We start from the raw sequence: 24,025 nt of genomic DNA on the forward strand, positions 1-24,025 counted from the left end.
CGGTGGATGTTTGTCCCCAAGATTTCTTGCCCCGGCAAATCCAAATCCTTCCTCCCTTCGCATTTAAGGAGGAAGTCATATTGCTGCTTTTGGTCGCCATCAAGATCTTCAACGACAACGGCGTGTCCAAGATGGCGGAATTACAGTATGCTAGTGCTCGCCGACATGGGTGCTTCATGCTGCTTCTATCTTCGGACACGTGGGTTCATACGTGTCGTGCTCTTGCATGGGCTTCTAGACACGTAGCTTTAGGGCCATGCTTTATTGTATTTCTATTTATCTTGTATTTCTGTTTGTCATGCTTTAGTGCTGTGTACGAGGCCTTTGGGCTCTTTACTTTGAGAATAAAAGGCAGGTTCTTATGTTCAAAAAAAGAAGAAGAAGGAAAGAGGTGGGTCCCATGTGCAGCCTCACAGGACATCTTGTCGTAGTAGTAGAAGCGGGATCTGATCCATTCCCCTCTCCGGACCGGTGGCGGAAACCCTAGCCCAGCACCATGGCGGCGCGCTCCCTCTCCTCTTCGACCTCCTCGTCGTCGCCCTCTCCTTCACCGTCGCCGCGCCCTTCATCATGGCGCGCAAGAAAGGTGTCGCTCTCCCGCCCCAAGCCCGCGTCAACCGACCGCCTCGCCGTCTCCCTCGACGTCTACAACCAGGGATCCGCGTGAGTTCCCCCGCTTCTCTTCACATCTTCTTCTTCCTCCTCTGCCCCCCCCCCCCCCCCCCGATTCGCTAAAGACGAAGAAACCGAGCTCCTTATTCGTATAAGTTCATCTTGATCGGTAAGTTAAGAGTCCTCCTGGCACGGTTAATTTTAGAACTTATATTACGACCGTTTCTTGTCCGGCAAGATTTTTTTTTAAAAAGAGATGTACCCCTTTACGATACGAACGATTAAGCCCCATATATATATGTACGAACCAGCTAAATATCATCTTTGTTTTTGCTAGGTATCACATTATCAATTCGATTGGATCTTGGAAGGAAAAGCTAGATATAGCTAAGAAGCAAAGGTTGAGCTAGCTGAATCGTCGTTGCGAGATCCGATGGCAGCGGCGATGATGGTCCAACAGGCAGCGGGCGGCGCGCTGCTGTCTCCGGCGGCGGCGAGCTTCACGTGGCAGGCGGTCGCCGTCGCAGCTCCGAGAGTCCTCACCTTGATGCAATCTCATAATCGCCACTACTACTCCTCACCATCATCAACCTTGCCGCCATTACACCTCCTCTGCCGCCACCCATCGTCATCGGCTCGGGCTGCCTCTCGCAGCCGCAGCATGGCCTCCTACTCCTCCAACAAGCACACCAACAGCCTGCTCCAGGTACAGCCTAATCTGATCTTATTTTCTCAATCTTCAATTAATTAAACTAAATCTAATCTGGCAGCCCAATCTGTCGCTGATCAACTAAATCTAAATTAATCAACCTAATGTGTATAGAACGAAATCAAGGTGGAGGAGGAGAAGATGAGGAGGAACAAGGAGCTAGCGATGGCGCTGATGCAGGACACGAGGCCGACCACCGGCGCCGGAGAAGAAGAGGTAGAAGGCATCAACCGCCTACTGGCTCTCCTCAGAGTCAGCGATGGGAACGGCAAGAAGGGTGCCGAGAAGGCGCTGCGGGAGCATCGGAGCCTGGTGGAGAAGAAGAAGCGGGCGCTACTCGTGGAGTTGCTCAACGACGGCGACAAGGACGGCCACGGTCGGCAGGAGAAGACGGAGGAGCTTGCTGCCACCGCCCGCCAGCTCCGCAACGCCCTCTCCGGCCATGACCACCAGCGCAAGCTGCAAAACCTCTGCACGTACGTACCTGATAGTACCTTGGATCCACAATAATTGTCGATGGTTTAGTACAACAGCGACACTTACTATGGATCGGAGGGAGTATATGAATACAGATGTACTGTGGGTGGGAGTTGTGCAAGCAAAATTGGGTGGACTTTGATGGGAATTGCAATGCAGGGAGATTAAGACGCTGAGGGAGTCAGTGGCAGACGAGAGGGTGCAGAGGATGCAGTCGGACACGGAGCTGAAGAAGCTCATGGACGATATGGCTGCTGCCAGAATCAACAGTGAGTCGGCCAATGCTTTGGTCAAGTCCATCCAAAGGTAAATACATACACTACACTACCCCCTGTCTTATACGTATACTCATCTATCCGTTCCAAAATACTACTACAAGAAACATAATTTTTGTTAACGGTCAAACTTAATCAAGTCTGGCCAATCTTGTATCAAAACATATGTCACTGTAAATCCAGTAGTGATCTGCCGCACTACGTACATGAATGTGTTGACAATTCTTTTGCTATAAATAAATCTGATCAAATTTCAAAAAATTCAACAGAAATTCCACACGTCGATATGTTACAACCGAGGAAGTGTAATCTCGTATGCTCTCCGAGTCTTCATTTCTCGTGGAATAGGTTTTATTAATTGCACAGTGAAGAAGAGACATTATTGTTATACGGAATACATTGTAGTGAAAGATCAAACTAATTGAATTACCATATGTGTATATATATACTTATCGATCGAATACATGCGTGATGCAGGGATGTGATGGAGATGAACGTGTCGGTAGAGCTGTTTAGAAAGAAGCTGGGGACGCTGCAGGAGTCGGCCTCAGTGGGGACGAAAGAGTCGAAGTCGGCCCGTGGTCTTCTTTGGCGCCACCGCTGCCACTGGATATTATATAGCTTCTTTAGTATTATAGGACTCATTTATTTTATACTCCGTATTATTCACGTATACGAGCGACGACAGACATATTACGAGCTTCTTCAAGTGCTACTATTACTATTAGGTAACCATTTATTTGATTATTCACATATACGAGCGAAGGCATACATATATATGTATCGGTTTTGGTTTGCCAACTGTCTTTGTTCGCATATCAATGATTTCTGATGATTTAACAAGTGATCAAAAAACAACCATTTGAAGGTGAGTGATCATTGTTACCAATCGAGTATTCTTAGAAGTAATTGTACATGTTTATATTTACACATTGATCAATCATATATCATTAATTATTGTAGCATAAAGACATTTGCTCTTTTTAAGATGTTCGGCATGTCCCGTCAAGAAAACATAACCATCCTACTATCCTAAAAGAGAGAGAATATGTTGGGAGAATTTTGCCAAAAGCCAAGGCACACTTCCTGGCTCGATGACAACAAAGACAAAAGATGGTCTCCGATGATTGTCTTTACATCATAATATGTGTCGTTCTCTATTAGAAGAAAGAAAACAATTGATGCTCTCAATGCATGAAAAAAACGCGAAATAGTACTGCTACAGCAAAATAAGGCGAGAGAACTGGAGTTGGATTCCAGAAAAAGAAAAAGGGTGGGTCCTACGTGCAGCCTCACAGGACATCTTAGACATTTGCTATCCCTGGCTGACACGATCAACTTGTTCCAATCCCAAGAAGAAGAAGAGTAAAGCGAGATCTGATCCATTCCCCTTCCCGGACCGGCGGCGGACGAAACCCTAGCCCAGCACCATGGCGGCGCGCTCCGCCCTCCTCTTCGCCCTCCTCGTCGCCGCCCTCTCCTTCACCGCCACCGCCGCCGGCGACGCGCCCTTCATCGTCGCGCACAAGAAGGTGGCGCTCTCCCGCCCCAAGCCCGGCGTCGAGCGCCTCGCCGTCTCCCTCGACCTCTACAACCAGGGATCCGCGTGAGTTCCCCCGCTTCTCTTCTCGCCTTCTTGTTCCTCCTCTGGATCCGCGATTGGATCTGCCCGTTGGTCAACGAAACTAGGGGTTTAGCTCTGATATAGGAGTACTTATTTCACAACGATTTGGCCAATATAAATCAGCGTCGTCCTATGTCCGTCTATTGACTGATCTTAACTGCTACGCCTAGAGCTTACTGCCAATTATCTGTAACCGCGAGTTCAATCGATTATTCTTCTAGTGCTCTCCTTATCTAGTTATGTGCTGCAAGACAAGTGAAATGAATGCGTGATTTAATTTTGGTCGAAACAAACAGCTAGCAAAGGGGGGAAATAGCTGCAGCTGCAACAGCCTCCAGTGTTACATTGCCAGTAGTGATGTAGGGTTTTTGTTGTGCATCTCAAACTCAAACTGCTCCACACCACCAGCTCATCGTCCACGCTGTTCACAAAAAATCATCGCAGGCATCCTAGAGGATCATCCTGAATATTCAATTCTGGCGGTAATCCATCCTGCAGGGAGGGTTCATTATATTGTAGCCGAGTTATTAGATTGATCCTTGTAAATTGTTGAGCTGCTGGTGGGATATCTGGCCACACACCGTACTTGTTGTCATTAACCGCAGGGGGCTGAACATCTTGAACCCATCCATTAGCAGCATTCTGTTGTTGCCAAATTTGGGCATCAAACAGCGCCTGTTTCATTGTATGGTATTACAGAAATTCCAAGGAATCAATGCAATCATGAGCAAAAGGACCAACCTGCAAGAGAAGGCAATGAGGCTTTGTGTATCACTGCCGAAGGGGAAGATGTTGTTGTCATGGGGGAGGGTGGCTAGAGTTAGGGTCTCATCTTTTATGTCTTATTATTTACCCCTGAATGTGCAATCCTATTTGCATGGAAAAGCTTCATTTTTTTTTCTTGTTTGACTTCTTTTCCTATCTGGGTGATATGATATGCAGTTGTATGTATTAAGTTATTGTAACATGTTCTAAATCTTTTGGCAGAACTGCCTATGATGTGGCCATCACTGATGACTCTTGGCCAAAGGAAGCGTTCGAGCTTGTTTCTGGAGAGGTCTCAAAGACATTGGAAAGGCTTGACCCGTGAGTACATTTTGTAATGCATCTCATCGTGCCTCTACTGTATAGTATTACAGAAATGACTCTTATCCTATTCATTTTTAGTGGTGCCACTGCTTCGCATGTGTTTGTCTTGGAGACCAAAGCACAGGGCAGGTTTCAAGGTTCCCCTGCGGTTATTAAATACCGTGTTCCCACAAAGGCTGTACTTCAGGTTTGATCTACTTTTCGTATATACTTCTGTATTTTCTGTACATTCGCTTCTATTGTCTTTCTTTTTCTGTCTTCGCAATTTCTCAACTCCTGTCACTGAATTGATAATTTTGAATGCTGAAGGAGGCCTTTTCAACTCCCATCCTTGCCTTGGACATACTTGCTGAAAGGCCCCCAGTGAAGAAGTTTGAATGGGTTAGTAATCGTGTGCGTTTGCATTCTGGTCTGTCTTAACAATTCTGATGTTTTGATGTTATTTTGTGGTGCTGACACTCCTGTCCTGGAATGCTGGATTTGCTACCATACGTTTGTTCAGGCTAAGGTAATGTTCTTTCATTTCTTCTCTACATAAGCTTTACTATGATGTATCATGGTGTTAGATCCTAAGAAAAAATGTCCAAATGCAGAAACTCGTCGCAAAATATGGCGCGCTGGTGTCAGTTGTTTCCTTCGTTGCAGCGTTTATCTACCTGGTCGCGAGCCCATCAAAATCTGGTGGGGCAAAAGCAGGCAAGAAGAGACGCTGATCTATCTGTGGTTCACCGTTTTGGTAGCAGGCTGTTTACCTGGAGAGACTCTTGATAGTTGAGCAAAGTGACACTGTAATTTTAGTTATCTGTGCTTTTGTTGCCTTTGTCGTAAACCAGAGGAGTACATTTTCTGAAACTTAGAAATCATTGAGATTCCGTCCATCTGTTGCTATGTGTGCATCTCCACTAATGTTGGATTCCGTTGGTAGAAAAATACACACATTTGTGCTTTGTGTAAAAAAAATTGCTGACTACATTTTGATATGATATTACCACCCCCTTCTTGGCACTAATATGTTATTACCACTGTAATATTTATGTCGTAAACATAAATCCTAGAAAGGTGGAGATGTTAAATGGATTGCCGATTAATTTTCAGGATGGTTCATTTTACACTCCAGTTCTTCAATCCTTTTTCTGTGGTACAGGTAGATTTTAACAAGAAATATATATAAATTGCGTGTACATCGATCCACAAGTAAAACCTCCAGGAACAATTGATTAAACCAGACAAGAAGATATGTATTCACTGCATGTCTGCATCCACTACGAGTGACACATGAATTCATCCACTAGAGCTACCTGCAGAGATGCAACGTATCTCTCTACCTATCTCTATCCATCACCAGCATCACCAGTGGTGGCTGCAAACACTTGATATCAACACCATCACTCAGTCCACCTCATCACTGGGAAAGCTGGAACAATACCTAGCCAGGCTGACACTGACATGGAAGAATCTCCAATGGTGTATGGCTTACAATCTTTCTTCCATTCTCTGCTAATAGTTCCAACCACTGAAAAAGCATCAGATCAACAAATTTCCACTTGTCAAAATCACCAATTCGGAACTTCTTTTTATCTGGTTATATTTACATCGGACCAGGCAAGACTCAAGGAGTTGAGTTTTTACATATAGCCAGGCACCTATCTCCTATAAGGCTAGAACTATATGTACCATGACTAATTGGATATAATCTTCATCACACCTCAACTGGTAAGCTAGTGATGCTGTTCTCCAGTCCTAACCATGCTTAAGCATCTGGTACAGAAAGTTTTTTATTTCTGCATGCAAGGCACACTCTTCTGATTTTTTGCTACTAGAAGATATAAACAGTTCAGATGCTACATACGACTAGTGTCTATTACGATTATTAGGATTACTGTCACAATTGTTCAGCCCTTCTTCTGCGCATCCGAGCTCCCCAGGATAGGTTCTCTTCTGAATCCTTAACGGTGCTCCTCTTCTTCAGCTCAGCAATTTGGCCTTCCCAAGATGTCCTCCATCCAGACATTTCTTCCTGCTCCTGTGGTATGGTTCACACAGAGAACAAGTTAGTTTTGGAAACAAAGAAAGCTCTACATATGTACTATATTTCGGAGTCAAAAGGAGCGTACAAACAACGGTTGACAACTGCCATAGACATTGCCAAATCAGCATCATGATAAATGATATGAAATTAGATATCACCAAACGCAGTCCAGTCCTGCTATTTTCATCCTTACACGTAAGACATCACTTCTAAAAAAAATCAATTGCTCATATAATCTTAGGTATGCATGAGGTACATGAAAACGACCCCTGTTGTTTTGAAGAATATACTGCTCAATCATCACGGTGCCACACATGCATATATGTTTTGCATTAGATGGATTCATATTCGTATGCATCTCATGTAAGGGGATAGTTTTTGTATTTTTCTAGTGTATGTTTGTCAGCAAAAGGTGATATATCAAGCATATGGAGAAGTTAAAGATGGAAAGTCAAGCACAAGGATATTGGATCATAAACTTGGAGATCTCCATTCAAGTTTTGTTCCCTAGGCGTCAAATACTTTCCAACTATTTAATCAGCCATCTTAAGGCAGACTGGACGCATTAGATGTTAAATCGTGAGTATAGAAGTGTCTAATTGAATAGGCCAGACCAGCACAGCACAACACAGCACAGAGTTGTTAAGGTATTTTTGTTAAAAAAAGCTTGGTATTGAAGATTATAGGCTAAAATGTTTCAAGGGTATTACCATAGTACACAAGCTAAATCCTCTAGCACACAAAACTAAAGATGAGACGTGATTACTAGTAACCAGGATTTGCAATGACAAAGCCATGCTTTAACAAACTATAATTTGCAAACGAGTTGGTTCATTCCAGTGAAAAGCTTCTCTTCCAGAAGCAATGAGCTAGATCCGAAATTGGAATTGTAAGGTGAAGTAAGCATTCTCCGGGAGTAAAATCCCAGAACGAATTACTAATCCGACTAACAAAATTGCCCGGAAGAAATCGTGAGAAGCAGATGACCATCCCAAAGAAGGAGATAAATAAATAAAGTAAAAGGGATTAGTGTGAGACCTGGTGGTGGTGGCGGGAGGCGGGGGAGAAGGCGAGGCGGCAGACGCCGCGGGCGAGGGCGCGGTCGTAGCTGCTGCGGCGGCTGGGGTCGGAGAGCGTCTCGTAGGCCTCCTGCACCTGGATGAAGCGGCGCGTGTGCTCCCCGGCGGCGCCCGGCGGCGACACGTCCGGGTGGTACTTGCGCGCCATCCGCCTGTATGCCGCCCGCACGTCCTCGAAGCTCGTCCCCTCCGCCGAGATCCCCAGCAGCTCGTAGAACGTCGGCTGCTGCTGCTGCTGCTCCGCCGTCCGCACGCCCTGCCGAGCCGTGGTTGCCCGCGCGCGCAGCAGCGTCCGCGAAGGAGGCCCGGCGGCGGGGCGCCGGAACGCGCCACCGGAGGCGGCGGGGAAGGAAGTAGTGGTGAGGTTGGGCATTTGGGCTTGGATGTCTCCACCAACTGCTGCTGCTCTGCCCTGATCTGGTCGGAAGCCAAGAGTGGTGCTGGATTTCTTTGCTTTTTTGAGATGGAAAGAAAGCCTTCAATTCAAGCCCTCGATCCTGCCTGCGTGGAGAAGATATGTGTCGAGTCCTTTTCCTGTCCTCCTCTTGTTGCCTTTATTGTCCTTCTTCTTCTTCTTCCTTTTCTTTTTCCTGGCTTCTATTATTTCATATATTTCAGGATTGCTCTAGCAGCACAATTTATTTTATTTTATTTTTCTTCTTCTTTTCTTCCCCAAAGAAGCCATGCACATGTGTGGTTGTAATTTTTTTGCTTTGATTTGGTTCTCACATTTGACTGAGTGGAAAAAGAGGAGCAATAGCAGAGCTGGTGGTTATCACCATCTTCATCTTGTGACTTTTATGGTGTTTGTCTTCTTGGCGGTTTGTCTTTTGTCCACACAATAGTATATAAATACCATCCTCATTGCCACTTCCACCTAAGTAAAAGTAATACTTCTGACTCATAAAAAGCGTTGCCGATTTAGTATAAAACTTATACTAACTTAATGTAAAATGCACTTAACGTAAAATGCAAGATAGTTTTTATGGATCGGAGGAAGTACATATTTACATCCACCATCTATTTATTTATAAAACTGTTTAAGAGTGATTCATACATGCTCCACAAAAGCATGCGTGCGTGCGTGCATATTACGACCGTGTCAAATGCTTAATCAACTTGGGGGTGGATAGGATTTGCAATCGTAGAAACACTTACTATATACAGAAAAAGAACACTTGATAAGATGCGGACATGTTTGTATACACAGATTTGATTCTCGCCGTTAATTTCCTATGGTTGCATGTACATCAATCGGATCCGGTACCAACTTGGTTATTATCTTTGTGGGCTCTTGTAGCCGCCTCTAAACTAACACTAAACTATAGGCGTACGTACCATTTCCCTCGTGAGAAATTAACAAAGGACTATGATAAGGACGACCGGAAACAAAGGCAGCCTCTACTTAGTGCCCTCCGATGGATTGAAAGAGAAGAATTTGCTATTGTCGTTGCGATGCTCCAATCGTCCGGCGCCATTGGTTTGCTATCACTGTGTCACCTCAGGACCAAATGTTGATCAAAATCGCAGCATCTGAAACCAAATGGCTACCAAATACTAGTAATTCATACAAGGAACCCATTAACTCGTCAGATCCAAACAACACCTTGATACTGCTACTCGATCCATATTAATTGTCAAAATATTACATGTATCTAGGCATAGATACATCCATATTTGGGCAAAATTTGAGCCAATTAATATGGATCAAAGGAGTACTTCATTTGCTCATCTTGTCATCTACCTCTAGTTCAACTCCACCGACCAATTTGTTCTAAAAAAACTCCACCGACCAATTTTGTTCTAAAAGAACACCACCGTCCAGTGACACCAAAAATACCAACCTACCAATCCGTGACTCCTAAGACACCTTGTCATCTCCATCAGTTTAGCACCTAACAGTGGTCAAGACAAAGCAATAAAAGGCCAGAACAAGGATAACTACTGCGACTTCTTAAGATACAATACAACCAAAACACTGAAATGCTAACACACTAACTTATTGAGAAACTAATGTCAAGATTTTTTTTTAATCAATAGCACAGTCCAGCGGAGACAGTATTTCTGGTGTTAACTCTTGCCAACTTTCATATAGCTTAAACCCCTTACCTCTTCTACACACAAGCAGCTTTAAAAGTTAGTGTAGCTGACTCCCCCCTCTCAAAACATGCTCCAACGGCAATCAGCTTTCAAAAAACCTGCACATGTTTTTCCAAACACAGCACCAACCACAGCAGGTAAGAAGCAACTGGCAAAAAGTATCTCTTTGCAGAGGTATAGCTTACTAAACGGACAAACATACAAAACAGCGAAAACAAGATACAAGGAATGTTAATATTTGAAGACACGCTGCTTATCTTGGGAACTATCAAGGGAACACCCCTGGACTTTTTCCATAATTGCCTCACTTACACTGGCTTCTCAACCGGATCCCTGTTACTCAGCAAAGAAGACAAGGAAGAAAACAAGGAAAGGAAAAGAAGATAATGAATGACATGGCACAAACATTAATTTTATGTAGACGAATTGAGCAGCAGACAAGGTAACCACAGTATATTCTGCAGCACTCATCTATATTCATCAAAGTAAAAGATTGTTAAGACCATTTTCAACATAGGGATCTATTAAGCCAACTGAACTTTTTACCATTACTGATACAGAACACGCATGATGAGAATCATACGCCCAAAAAAATACAGTACTTGAAGCAAGTTAACTCAGTATGTAGAGAAACATCTTTGGATCATTGCACCAGCCAAAGCATGCCAACTGAAATGTAACATAGCCTAGAATAGAAGGTGTTTATAGTCTTTTATAATGGACTTTACTTGAGAATGGATAAGCGCGCACTCCCTTGAATCTTCAATCGACACCACAGAATGAGCTCCTACTCTTCACGGAATCAAGAGCCTGCAACGACAAATATATGGTTGGTTTTGACCTCACTGTACTAAATCACCTTACAAGCTCCAGTGTTACATTTAGAAGTTTGCTCCAAGAAGCAAATCTTCACCAGTTAAGTTGATGAGAAATACATTTTATAGATCAGAAGAACACTCTTGTCGGCACTCAAGTTCTCCAAAGATCTTCATATCCTGCAAATAAAACTCCTAAATCAGAAAGGAGATAACAAACACCAGTTCAGCTATGCATCCATCAATTGAGTAGATTCCGCAATCAGCTAGCTGAATGACATGGCAGCTCAGGTAAACATTGTTAATATCACATAGCAGTTTCTTTGTTGCCCCCTAAAGCATCATCTCCTTTAGGTCCGTGTTGTCCATTAATGTCAGACAAGTTAGACTCTTCATTCTTCCTCTTATCATCCTCCAAAGCAGCATCATGTCTAGACTTCTTATGACGACCATTCTCAGTATTCGGCATTTCATCTTCAGATACTGATGAACTCCTTTTATGAGCAACAACAGAAGTGTCCGCATTCTTATCTTCCACTGGTTCCTTTGCAGATCTTTCATCTTTGCTACCTCTATTACCTCTAACAGACCTTTTCTTGTCATCATGCATCTCAGATTTTTTGTCATCCTTTTTATCACTGCTACGATGTTTTCTCTCTTGAGATCTGGATCTTGAATGCCTGCTACGACGAGAAGAGTGATGGTCACGTGTTGGTGATGATTTGCTTCCTTTATGATGTCGCGGTGACCTTGAACCAGCACGAGCTGACCTTCTTGATTTTGATGATCTTAAACTTTCTTCTTCCCTGTGCCGCTTTGGTGAGCGAGAATCAGCTCTTGATGACTTCTTATACCTCGGACTTATACTTTTGCTCCTGTTCCTCCTTGAACTAGAGGAATAATGATCACGAGAACGGTCAGTCTCTCTTCTCCTAGACCGGCTGTACTTGTCGCTGTCATCCCTATGTGATCGTTCGCTGCCATACTTCGAGTGGTGAGATCTTGACGGAGACCGCGATCGGTGCTCCCGGGAGCGTCTAACAGGGGGAGAGTAGGAGTGGTCCCGCCTACTCCGACGGTACTTGATAGGTGATCTTGACCGAGATTTGGATCTACGAGAAGGGGGTGATGGTGACCTGTAAAGCAAATAAACTGGTCAGGGTTCCTTCTGCAGTTAAACCAAAAGAAGTGCTGCTGCTACTTCCTACTTAGAGATATCTCTCATTATATTCCAAAAATTCCACGAATCAACAGATCTATAAACAGAAATGGTGAAATATCCAACAAATATCAGAACAGCATGTCCCAAACTAAAGCTATCTCTTCAATTCTAACAAGTGCCAAGTAAAATGTGGTCCTAATATCATAATGTAGAAGTAGACCGGAAAAAAAAGGTACATGGTCTATCTGTTAACAAAATAAGGAAAAGGTTGTCACAAATATATGTAACATCCAAAGAGCCAAACAATACCTCGACTTCCCTTTGGCATCATTTTCTTCCACATTTTCCCCGCCAAAGCCCTCTGCTTTCAACTTCCTGCTTATCTCAGCAGCCCTTGCTGCTGCTGCTTCAGTGGCAGATTTCATAGTGGCAGCACGTGCAGCTGCCTGTTGAGTTGCTATTGACTGCTGCATCATCAGTGCCTGCTGGAATTGCATCTGTTGCAACTGAACGGCTTGCTGCATCATCATAGGCAAATTACTATTTGCCAGATTAGTCTTTGGAGGGAGAGTTTTAGCCATCTCCACGTTCAAGGGTCGACCACCGACATCCATGTTATTGAGCGCCAATGCCGCAGTTGCTTCTTCGGGTTTGGAGTACTCTACATAAGCAGTTTGCTTTGTCTCTGTGATGGTACAATCAACAACTTTGCCACAGTACCCAAATAGCTGCTTAAGATGTTCCACCGTAAGAAGCAGGCTCAGGTTGCTAATCTGCACCATTTTCTTCAGTGCCTCAGCTTTATCCACCGAACCTACAAGAATGCAACATGCACGTGAGCGGCAAGACTAGAAACAGAAAATCAATGTTCAAGTGCATACACCAACTCAGAAAAGCATGCATATATATACAACATCTTCAGTAAAACTTAAGGCAACAGAATGGTAAGTAAGCAACTTAGGTTAACAAAATAGAAAGTTCCTAGGTACACTAGCTAAGCAATGTAATGTTAAGGTAAGCACCTCTTATACAGAAAAGCAGTAAAAAACTTGTTAGGTACATTATTGATTTCAACTTGGTCAGGAAGAACACTGCAGCATCAGTCAAACACCTGGTACTATACTAGAGCATACATGTGCATGATGAGAGAATTTGTTAAATACTGGGAGATGCTACCTGTAGACTGTGCGGCGGCTTTGGAATCAGCTTGCATCTGCGCAGCAGCGTGTGCCTGAAGTGCCTGGGCAGCCATGATGGCCTGAGCAGCTGCCATGGCTGCGGCAGAGGGTGCCATGGGAGCATGGCTGAGCGCACCCACAGATGAAGTAGCAGCCATGACAGACATGAGCAGCTGCTGCGGCGGGTGGCTGAACTTGCAGTCCGTTCCCTTCGTGCACTTCCCATTGATGTGTTCCCGGCAAATCTCCCCCAGCGAGGCGCCAACCCCGGGCAGGACGACTCCACCAGAGGAGCCAGTAGAGGCGCCAGGGATGAGGCCGAGCAAGCTGGGGAAAGAACCGGGCATGGAGCCTGCGTAGTTCGGCATGTTGGGCATGGTCTGGTTGACCATATTGGGGTAGGCTGATGAGGCGGCCGGGAGCGTGGTGGGGAACGTAGTGGTGGCAGCGGTTGCTGCGCTGAAGAAGACGGGGAAGGGGCTCCCCATGATGGGCGAGCCGTCGAGGTCGACATGGACCATGTAGTTGCCGCGCTTGGGGACCGCGTAGGTGACGGCGTAGGACCCTTCGCCGTTGTCCTTGACGACGCCATCGAGGTCGTCGCCGCCGACGCCGGCGGCGGGGGAGATGCGGACGCGGACGCGCGCGCCGCCGGTGGAGACCCTGCGCCCGTCGCGGTCCTTCCCGACGACGGTGAAGGTGGCCGGGGCGCCAGCAGAGCCACCGGCGATGCCAGGGCCGGCGGCGGAGGACTTGGAGGAGTCGACGGGGCCGGGAGGGGCGCGGGGGCGGTCGTCGTCGTCGTCGTCGGAGTCGGCGTCGCGGTCGAAGGCTTGCTCAGCGGGGGAGGAAGGCTTGTACTCGAGGTGGTGGTGGTCCAGGTCGCCGTCCTGGGGCTGGTCGGACGCGGAGAGGGCCCTGAAGGTGGCGTCGAAGGCGGCCTTGGCGGCGGCGGCGGTGTCGGCCTCGGACTTGAGCTTGGCCTCCTCCGCCTGGCGGACCCAGATGGGCTTGGGCGCCGCCATGGATCGGGACGGCGGCAGAGAGCTAAGGCTAAGCTAGGGTTTCGTGCTTCGCGGAGAAGAAGGAAGGAAGAGGAGGAGATGCAGCCGAGCCAAGCCGAGAAAGATTAGATTTTACGGACGGAAGGAATCAAAAAGGATGACGGCGAATAATACCGCCAACGTCTTGGGCCGGCCTACATGGGCTTTTATTCCTGCTATTCCTTCTTCTTTTTCAGAGAGAGATGAGCTGGGGATTAAATCCTTACCTCGATATATTCCCGAAGGATGTCCGAGAGACAATACCTTCTGTCAGAGCAAGGAACACCGAGAAAAATAGAAAAACCAAGTACATGATGACACGACAATGGAAAAAAAACAAAACAATACATCAGTTAAGTCGTCTCCGAAAGATTCGGTATGCAGCAAAGGTTATGATATAATCAGATAACCAGACAATAATCACAGAAAGGAACTATCAATGGCCACATAGATGCCTTGCGACAGCATAGAAGGCTGGAAGCAAAACACAGAGCCACAACGTTTGAGCCGGCTCCGAACAGCCCCGAAGACCGGCAAGAAAAACAGCTGAGATTATCCCCGTTCAAAAGCCGCACTATCGCCAACTCACGGGTGAGGTGGGTGGCGAGGCAGAGGAGAAGAATCAAGTTCATCGATAAAAAATGAAGATCGTCACAGGAAGGAGGTTATATCCTGATGGAGGTGTGGAGAGAAGCGATGAAGTAACACAATCGAATAGAGTGCTGCTAGCCTGCTAATGATGTTACCGAGGCAACAACAACACGGCGCACATGGTTCCCTCGTGCTCCTCGTGGGTTGATGGCGGCGCGCCAACGACGAAGTGGAAGACTGGCTGGAGGTGGAGGCAAGGCAGGCGGCAAACCTCCACCTAGATCTTGCCCGGCAGACGCCAGATCCAGGGAAGAGAGCCTTGGAGTGGGTTGGCTGCGCGCCGACGATGAAGGGGAGGAGTGGCTGGAGGTGGAGGCAAGACAGGCGGCGAACCTCCGCCCAGATCTTGCCCGACAGACGCCAGATCCAAGGAAGATGGGCTTGGAGTGGGTCAGCAACAGCCACGACGATGACCGACGATGGCAAGGGAGACCGTCAGGTCCGGGCCATGAAGGGCGACTCCGTGCGGATCTGGGCCCGGATCTCCGCCACAGAGAGGATCCGTTGTCCCGCAATGATGGGGGGGTGAGGGGCGGAGAAGGCAGGGAGCGAAAGCGGCGAGAAGCCAACCACCGACGGCAGGGAGCAGGGAGGAGGGGAGAGCGGCCGGCGGCGGTAGGGTGGAGTTCGCCGCCTGTGTCGCCTATTGGGAGCGACGTGGGGTTCAACGTTTTCTGGTTCAAAGGGGTAGTCTGTGGTTTTCCTTATCTGTTATTCCTTATATTGTTTGTGAGGACCCTTTGTTGATCTTAAAGATTTGCTACTAGTGTTCGGTTGAGGTCATGTAGGGTAATGGAATGAAAGTTCCAATCATTTGGGATAATCTCGTGTTTAGTTTTAAGAATAAAAAAAACTGAAATATAACCATTTGGTTCATCAAAAATGAATATTTTTCTAATATGTCTAACAATCTCATTTGTCCAAAATAGTAAGAATGGTTTGGTTTCAAGCGTTCTTGTTTCCTAAAATATACCGAGAACGGAACCGTTTCATTCCTTTTGTAGAATCACGTACTAAAAAGCACATGATTACGGCCCCTGTAATTCAAACAAGCTCTTAGAAAAGCAAGTTAGCATTAGTGAATAGAATTCTTAAAAGTTACGTATACATATAGTCTTTGATTTTTTATTTGGAATTGTATAATCTTTGACTGAACCTAACTATATTTGGTTGCACTTAAGAAAATAAATAGAAGGCAGCTTATTTTCAAAACAAAATCTCCCGTCCCAAATCACCTCAAGCCGCCGTCAGCCATGGCGCCGCCGCAGCACGACCCCCGCCGCCCCTACAAGCGAGCCGCGATCTCCGACCAGCAGCGCCGCCGCGACTTCGCCCTCCAGACCCAATCCGCCCGACGCGCCGACGCCCAGGCACGCGCGCGCAGCCTCGCCAACTCCCTCCTGTCCCCCTCATACCCCCCTGTCGACCAAGCGCCAGCCTCCCCCGAGGCCAACCACGATGACCGCAGCCACGAGCCCGCCGTCAACGAAGTCGCCACGGCCGCAGCCAAGCTCCGCGGCCCCGAGGGGCGGCGCTGGTTCGCCTGCCAAATCATGCTCCCGGAGTGGATGGTCGACGCCCCTCCCCACCTCGCCCGCGACTGGTAATTCGTCCCCCCTCCTTCATATCGATTTTATTAGATTTCGCATAAAGATTTCCCTGGATATGGATATGAATAGGCATACCCTTGTTAGCTGTTCATTCTCATCATGGCAGCAAACTTTGTGTCTATCTTGTAGCTAGTTTACAGTTGAATGCATCTTAGCCTACTGTTGCTAAAAATAGCACTAGTACTGCACTGGCAAGTCAAGTTGCAAATGAAGAAGGGATCGACATGGCTTCAACATTTTTTTTAAAGGTGACTTCAACACTTTTTTTTATTCTGCATGTAGGAATGTCTGTGCCAGGCCTGCCGGCCAACGCTGCCTGGTCGTGTCGACTAACGGCATCACAGTTAGCAGGCTCCGTAACGGAACCGTTCTTCACCGGTTCCCTTCCGCCCTGCCCAACGGATCGAAGAGAGGGATCTCTGGCCCTGCAAGTTCCTACTCAATCCTTGATTGCATATTTCATGAGGTAACCAAGCAAACGGTTTTTTATTTTGAGGGCACTGGCTGCTTGATTGATCCTGTATTTGCTTGCTTTTAGGTCTGGTTCTAATGTTTGTGTTTTGTGCCACAGCCTGATGAAACATACTATATTGTTGATATGATTTGTTGGCGAGGCTATTCGCTATATGATTGCACTGCTGAGTTCAGATTTTTCTGGATTAACTCCAAGCTCACAGAGACTTCTGCTGGTGACCCTCCATCGACGTACCATCGGTATAGATTCTGTGCCGTCCCTATGTATGAGTCCACACTTGAGGGTCTTCAAGCAGCATATTCGGGAAGCACACCTTATGTCAAAGATGGTTTGCTGTTTTACAACAAGTAACTTCTGTTTCCAGATCTTTATTAACATGTTCTTGATAGGCATGCCTCATGTTTGGTTTGCCCCATCGTATTATAAGAATTAGCTGATTTTTTTTCTATTATCAGGCATGCACATTATCAAACTGGAATCACACCCCTCACACTAGTATGGAAAGATGAGGCTTGTAGCCAATACGTTCTTGACACGGACAGCGAGGGACAAGTTCCAACTGAGCAGCACGTAAGTTCCTTTCTCTGTTACGCCTGCTCATATCGTAGCTGGTTAGATTACTTTAAAAATATGAAAATATTGTTAACTCTTGTGCCTGCTACCATTTCCCTCTATCCCTTAATAATTTTTACTGGCCTTTCTTTCGTCATTTATTATCAGGTTGTGTTGGAGCTGCAAGAGGATGGAAAGCTAATTACTTCTGATGACCCTCCAATTATATTTGGTACCTTGAATAGCGAGTTTATCCAGAAGGTACTATTTTGAAACGCAGCTTATGTCCACAAAATAGGAATAATTATCATGCTGGATCCATATCTCAGTGTTGTTATGGTTGAAATAAACTTTAGTTTTGCATATGTGCGTTACCTACCGTTTCTTGATGGATTGTGCTCAAAGCATCATGTTGATGATTTGTTATGACCATAGTAACTGGTTCACATGCATGCTCGTTTTTAATGCTGTTGCAGCGTTGTATTTTGTAGATGCTTCGTGCTCTTTCTCCTTTGCCTTCACCTGTCTTCTATTTACCTTATCTGAATATGTTTTAATCATAAACATACTCTTTTATGATTGTGCTTTGTGCAGTCAAACCTGCGGCCAGGGAACCTAGTTCGCTTCAGCGTAAGAGATGAAAGTGTCAAACTTGTGGATGGAAAGATGGAGATTGGTGAACTGCAATTTGCTGGAAAGCTGAATCGTTCTCGTACTTTTGCTGACAGCCATTCCAAAGTAAATACCTATGTTCTTATTTTCATCCACTGATTCAAACAATGCTCATATTCATCACATGTACCTATGTTCGTATTTTCTGTGTTCAGGTTCTGTTCCAGTATGCTGCAAGGCATGCTCCTCTGAGAATTGAGGATCTAGTAGCCTCTGTTCAATCAAACAGTATGGAGCTTGAATCTACAGATGTTGAGATGCAAGATTGAGGTGAATGAGCACTAGTTTATCTAAGTTTTTTCCACATAGTGAATTCTTGTGTTGATTAGCTGCCCTCTTCCGCAAGTTTTCCGTGTTTTTCACTTTTTCATCCATGTGTAAATGGCAGTCATTCAAGGCTGAGGGTTCTGGTGTTGACTGGAACCATATTAGGATGAAATAGATGCAAACATGACCCAGGTCCGTCTCACTCTCTCATTTATGTGCCGTTGAGCTAGACGCTTTTTGTGCATCCTTTTTCTAGAATCACTCGATACAATACGATCATTTTCGGTGGAATTTCAGTACAAGGATTTTGATCCACATGTTCCTGCTTTTAGGAAACCTGATGATAACAATTAACAAGTCATGATTATACAAGGCCTTGAAATAACCAAGTCTTGTGCCTTTAACCTGATCAGTTGTTAACTGCTCTAGCATACAAGATAATAATAGCTTCAAAATCAGATAGTTTCATCTGTAAATAACACATTCTTGTGCGCACTTGACAGGAGTAAGTTGTGGAATTCAGGTGGAGATTTGCGCAAAGGACGTGATGGTCTGAAAGCCGTGATTTTTAGGGAGCGGCGCGTTTCCAGGCCTGATAGATATTAGCACCTCAAGACCTGTGAAACCAAAATGTATGAGTTTGTGAAAGACAAGTCTTGGCATGTATGTATACTACATTACATTTCATGGATATCCATGATGCAACTCATTTTGTGAAGTGCTGTTTACCTTGAATTAGAAACATTGTTGCTTTTGAATGAAATGTCCGTTCTTTTTTTTTCAGTTAAGAATCTGTGGATAATAACAGTTTTTTGGTGTCCAAGTGATCATATGTACCAAATGTGTGAGATGACCCTGACATTCATGTTGATGTGAAGACATAAATTTGGGTCGAAAAAGAAGCGAGTATGGGTGACCTGCATCCTTTGCAGCAGTGGCTTCCTGGTAGACATCAGTCAAGAACAATATCTGAGATGGACGGTCCACTCCTAAAGACTGCCAGATCTCATAGTAACTGCCGGAGTCTCTCTTGCCTCTGCAAAATCAACCTCAACGGAAGAAGGTAAATGAGATGAGATGAAAATCATTGAAATGAAGTTGAAACAATGAAGGCAGCAGTTTCAAATAGAGTTTACCCAACATTTGTGTCGAAGAATGCAGAGAGGTATTTCCTGAGGTCACCATAGGGTGTGGTGTTCCCAAAGATAAGCCTCTGCGCCTCCCTGCTGCCACTGGAGTATATGTAGGTCTTGATGAGCCCTCCTGTGGCGCCATGCCACTCTGCGAGGGCCGGGGGTACATCGTCGTAGACGACCCCCTTGATCTCGCCGCTGTCAAAGCCACGCCGCCATATGCGGCCCTGCAGCTGCTTCAACGCGGCGACCTTCCTGTCGGCGTCGATCATGGCCTCCACATTGGCCACCAGGGCATCGATGATCTGGTCGACGGCGCTGTCTGGCGGTGGAAGAGGGACGGCAGCGCCGGGTACCTGATCGGCGAGGAGGAGGTCCTGGTCGACCTGGGCCCGGAGCAGGGCGATGTCAGCCTGCGTCTGCGGGGTGTGGTAGGTCTCCGTAAGGTGTTCCCGGACGTTTTTGCGAGCGTAAGGGAAGAGCACGTCGGTGACGAAGGAGATCGGCGTCGTGGTTCCCTCGATGTCCAGCACGACACATCTCTGCATCCATCCATACATCCATCCTGGATTCAGCTACTGATCTAGCTTTGCAAGGGCACATAAGAATGGGAGAACTACACCAGGCACGTACTATGTCATTGGTTTTTAAGGAGTAGGTGTAGCCAGGCGGTGCAAGGTTTGTACTGCCGTCGCCATTGCCGCCGGTGACTGCTCGCACAGCTCCAAGACGACGACGACGATGAAGATTGTTCGATGCTTGCAGCAGGGACAGCTGCCGGCAGCTAGTCGATGCACCCCTCAATTCCAACTTGTTCCCCTGAAACGACTGAAAATTCAATTCAATCGGAGCAGAAGTAGTAGTACAAAAAAATTCCTAAACGTAAATTGACATGAATTACCTACCCTGTACCTGGAGCTAGCAGCATCTGGGAAGCAGCAGCTGGCTGAGGTGGATGCCGATGTGGAGGCAGCAGCAAGAAGAAACATGCTTGGCCTTGGCCACTGGAATGGAATGGCGATTGTCGCTTCGTCATGCCCAGAAGCTCTGTACGTCTGGATGGATGTGGAGAAGATGGGTTGAGCGAGTGAGTGATGGAGATGGCTCCTGTCCTCACATCACTGACATGTGTCGAATTGACGGTTAAACAACCTGCAACATTAATCTACCCATACTTGCCGGGGGTACGTCCTCTTTTTCGAAGTAAAATCTACCAGAATTTTTTTACCCGCGCAACCACCTATAAACAGGAGCTTTGGCTTTCGTTAAGCAGAAAAAAAAGTTGGATCCAGTTTAAAAGGAAAACCAGATCGGAAACCTCACATCATCTGCCCATACTAACTTGTCTACTTTGAGTAATTCCCCTGTATTGTGTAATCCCCTCGGCTAATCAAGTCAAGATAACTACAACTTTCAGACACTAGGTATACAAATCTGTATCACTAATTGTGTCATGATCCAGTAAAATACCATGGATTAATCTGAATCAGTATACTCGATCATGTGTATTACAAGAGTTAAAACATGAAATTTCTGAAAACATTTGCAATTCCAGTTGCACATATATACAGTCTACTCAAGTCTGCTACTACTTTCTTAGTTTTTCAACATCACCACCATTAGTGCACTCCAAAAGCTAAGCCTACAGAAATGTTTTCTGCAACAGGGTCCTGTATTCCTGGCTCCTGGACCACTCATCCACCTCACGGGCTCGCATGACAGGCAAAGGGTGCGACAGCTCTCTCGTCTGAGCGTTCCTGCATCGAAGCAAAACACACACAGCAAATTGTTAATTTCATCAATAATAATGTCAATCATATCAGTTAGTAGCAATAATATTGTTTACTTCAGAGGGTTCAAGCTCTAAGTTCTAACCGGATGTACCAGCCGACCGGGTTCGACGCAGCCTTGTCGTAGGAACGGGCTTGCTCCAAGAAGGCGTCCACGTTCAGCTGGTCCGCCAGAGACGGGCATCCCCCCGCGAGCTTCATCAGAACAGAGATGACAACCTCTTGACAATAAACAGCAGCGGTATCACATGATTAGATGCTAAAATAGGTACGTTCAGAGATTATAAGCTTACATTAGACGCAAACGTTCATAGAACAGAGGCTATTTCTAGAAGAACCCAGGGAATTTTTCTCTTTCTCTGTTGACAACCCCTAGAAAAGTTCTTTCTTTTGCGTCCCAGAAACGTTTCTTTCCGGCCCCAGAAGAAAAAGATGTGATCTTTTCGTCCCAGAGCCCGTATTACTGGTCCGTCCAGGCCGCCATCTTGTTGCTGGGCCTTTTACTCCCAAACGGGGAGGAAGCGCACGACTGCAGCAGCCAAAGGTTGGCACGCTCCCGGTTAGAATCGATTAGTCCCACATCGCTCGCGGAGAGCAGCGGGGGCAGGTCGAGCACCCTATAAAACGAGGGCGCAGGGCTCCTTTCCAATTCATACCTTTCTCGGCCTTTTGGCTAAGATCAAGTGTAGTATCTGTTCTTATCAGTTTAATATCTGATATGTGGGCCATGTGCCCACAACGATATTAAATTTATTTTTTGTGGGGGAGGGCTCACCACAGTAGCTTGCTGCTGGGGTCCTCAAGTGTCCACCGAGCGTTGCACTACAGCTCGGGCGTGGCGCACCCCAACCAAACCAAAAACAACATTACTGTTCTAAGTCAAACTTTTTTAGATTGGACAGAATATACATGCCTATACAAGCAATTTGGGGACAGAATAATTCAATTAGTCTAGTTATTTTGGTAGACTGATGTCATCTTATATGGAAATGCAAATGACTAACCGATAGAACTTGCAACATTTTTTTTAAGAACTTTCAACATTACTGTTCTAAGTCAAACTTTTTAAAATTGGACCAAGTTCATAAAAATAATAATCAAGAAAGGTACCTTAGGGTCTTGTACTACAAGAAGAGCTGCCCTATCACAGGTCAGCTCCGCGGCTCGCAGCCACCTGAACAACTGTTCTTCCAGGAACCCAGCAACCATACCAAAACCTGAAGAGAGTGCATGCAATGCAGTTACCAATTAGATCGGATGCATTACCAACCTCACAAATATATACGATTTATTATGTGGGAGATAGAGGGCCTACCAGGGACAGTATATGCTCCCATTGTCAATATGTTGGCAAATGTAAGCCACACGCCATGATCGCACTTCAGGTGACCCAGCTCATGTGCCAAAACTGCCTAATGAAAACACACAGGCCTCTACATGAGTAGCAATTCATCAGCCTATTTGGATGGTTCATCTAGATTAAGACAAAATAGATAAATCCTCATGTCTGTAGAATCAAGAAATATACACCTTCATAACAACTGACAGATCTTGTCTATTGATCACTGTGTTAAGACACACAAAGTCGTACCTGCAATTCCTTTCTAGTGAGCAGCTCCACAAGGCTTGTGTGAACGACGACAAATGGCTTTTTGCCATTTATTGCCAAGGTGTAAGCATTGGGAACAGGATTTTGCCGTATGTAAAATTCAGGAGCTTCTGTGTTCAAGATTTTTGCAGCTTCAATCATGAGCTGGTGAAGTTCCGGCAACTGTGGACAAAGAAAAGATAATGAGTGCTTTAAGTTCAGTCTGGGGGCGTTAACATGTGGTGATTTAAGATATGATCTGTTCTGACAGACGCACCTGGTTTTCAGAGACGAGAACAGACGTTCCAATGTTCTGAAGAACCATGACTTGCTCGGAAACTGGCCCTACATTAGCAAAAATAAATAAATAACAAAACAAGCAAAACAATGTTAGCTTCTGAGAGTAGATATGTTGGGTTATGGATTTATGATACATGAAAAGTAGTGGCCTGAGGGCTCATGACAATATAGTTGCCTCCTGGAACGGGGAAGTGGATTACCTAGCAAAGCCTTGCCTATATCATTGAGCCCTGGAATTGCTTTTAGAAGCAAAGTGTTCTGAAAAAAAAAGGAAATACCTATATAAGAAGAATAACAAATCAAACAACACAAACAGAAATTAGAAGAAACAGAAACTAGGAACTGACCTGCTTGTCGAGAGGGTGGCGGATGTCATCAGCATCGAGGCTCCGAGCTACGACTCCAGCAGGGGAGGCGCGGGCAGAGATAGCGGCCCAGCTAGTTCCGATGATACGGTAGCTTGGGCGTTGGTGGTAGCTGGTGGTGGAGGAGAGAGGCTTTGGGGTCCAGCAGCAGCTGTGGTGTATGGGATGGCGAGGGAGCGTGGGGGAGAGGCAAGCTGCCATGACCAGGGAGGTAGCAGTAACTAGCAGTAAAAGGATGGAACTGGAACTGGAATTGGTAAGAAAAGAAAAGAGGCAGTCATTTGTACGGTTATCTTCATCATCTTCTCCTCCTTCACATCGCTGTCAGCTGTTCAGCAGACGTGTTCCATCTAACACCACTTTCTTGTCATAAGATTTCTGTCCCAAATGTTCTCAGGACTTCTCATACTGAGAAAAAGGCGCTCTATTT

At 45.8% G+C, this 24,025-nt stretch overlaps 5 protein-coding genes and 1 non-coding gene across 12 annotated transcripts; 3 read left to right on the forward strand and 3 right to left on the reverse strand.

Annotated features, from left to right (window-relative positions):
• The first annotated feature begins 3,398 nt into the window (after positions 1–3,398).
• On the forward strand, positions 3,399–5,795 carry LOC100822025 (translocon-associated protein subunit beta). Its single transcript, XM_010232175.3, has 6 exons — positions 3,399–3,679; positions 4,685–4,783; positions 4,865–4,973; positions 5,096–5,167; positions 5,289–5,294; positions 5,380–5,795. Exons 1-6 carry the CDS (start codon positions 3,504–3,506, stop codon positions 5,497–5,499), a joined length of 582 nt encoding a protein of 193 aa, XP_010230477.1. The 5' UTR covers positions 3,399–3,503; the 3' UTR covers positions 5,500–5,795.
• Positions 5,796–6,315: 520 nt separating this feature from the next.
• On the reverse strand, positions 6,316–8,491 carry LOC106866010 (chaperone protein dnaJ 20, chloroplastic). Its single transcript, XM_014898491.2, has 2 exons — positions 7,854–8,491; positions 6,316–6,809 (listed from the first exon to the last, which is right to left on the reverse strand). The coding sequence occupies exons 1-2, from the start codon at positions 8,265–8,267 to the stop codon at positions 6,669–6,671; spliced, it is 555 nt and encodes a 184-aa protein (XP_014753977.2). The 5' UTR covers positions 8,268–8,491; the 3' UTR covers positions 6,316–6,668.
• Positions 8,492–9,056: 565 nt separating this feature from the next.
• On the reverse strand, positions 9,057–14,288 carry LOC100843156 (serine/arginine-rich splicing factor 11). Of its 7 annotated transcripts, none has more exons than XR_002964128.1 (5): positions 13,148–14,174; positions 12,281–12,785; positions 10,930–11,945; positions 10,723–10,804; positions 9,057–10,327 (listed from the first exon to the last, which is right to left on the reverse strand). XR_002964128.1 is itself a non-coding variant. In XM_024460252.1 (3 exons), the coding sequence occupies exons 1-3, from the start codon at positions 14,172–14,174 to the stop codon at positions 11,117–11,119; spliced, it is 2,361 nt and encodes a 786-aa protein (XP_024316020.1). In that variant the 3' UTR covers positions 9,057–11,116. The 7 variants fall into 7 exon arrangements, 1 of the variants encoding a protein (XP_024316020.1); XR_002964132.1 differs by having other exon boundaries at positions 9,057–9,385; positions 10,004–10,804; XR_002964130.1 differs by having other exon boundaries at positions 9,057–9,427; positions 10,004–10,804.
• A 1,770-nt stretch (positions 14,289–16,058) lies between these two features.
• LOC100828275 (snurportin-1) lies at positions 16,059–19,202 on the forward strand. The gene is made up of 9 exons (XM_003565314.4): positions 16,059–16,446; positions 16,736–16,919; positions 17,025–17,275; positions 17,384–17,498; positions 17,649–17,741; positions 18,075–18,218; positions 18,308–18,422; positions 18,541–18,611; positions 18,923–19,202. The coding sequence occupies exons 1-7, from the start codon at positions 16,097–16,099 to the stop codon at positions 18,419–18,421; spliced, it is 1,251 nt and encodes a 416-aa protein (XP_003565362.1). The 5' UTR covers positions 16,059–16,096; the 3' UTR covers position 18,422; positions 18,541–18,611; positions 18,923–19,202.
• Positions 18,699–23,970, reverse strand: LOC100839697. The gene is made up of 11 exons (XM_003568759.3): positions 23,578–23,970; positions 23,431–23,488; positions 23,208–23,275; positions 22,934–23,113; positions 22,658–22,754; positions 22,453–22,559; positions 21,428–21,561; positions 21,273–21,309; positions 19,556–20,094; positions 19,337–19,455; positions 18,699–19,036 (listed from the first exon to the last, which is right to left on the reverse strand). The coding sequence occupies exons 1-11, from the start codon at positions 23,794–23,796 to the stop codon at positions 18,939–18,941; spliced, it is 1,656 nt and encodes a 551-aa protein (XP_003568807.2). The 5' UTR covers positions 23,797–23,970; the 3' UTR covers positions 18,699–18,938.
• On the forward strand, positions 21,995–22,191 carry LOC112271196. The gene has a single exon (XR_002964190.1). It is a non-coding gene; the product is annotated as a U2 spliceosomal RNA (small nuclear RNA).
• Positions 23,971–24,025: the final 55 nt, after the last annotated feature.

This window comes from Brachypodium distachyon, chromosome 2 (genome assembly GCF_000005505.3).
Source record: "Brachypodium distachyon strain Bd21 chromosome 2, Brachypodium_distachyon_v3.0, whole genome shotgun sequence".
Lineage (NCBI taxonomy): Eukaryota > Viridiplantae > Streptophyta > Magnoliopsida > Poales > Poaceae > Brachypodium > Brachypodium distachyon.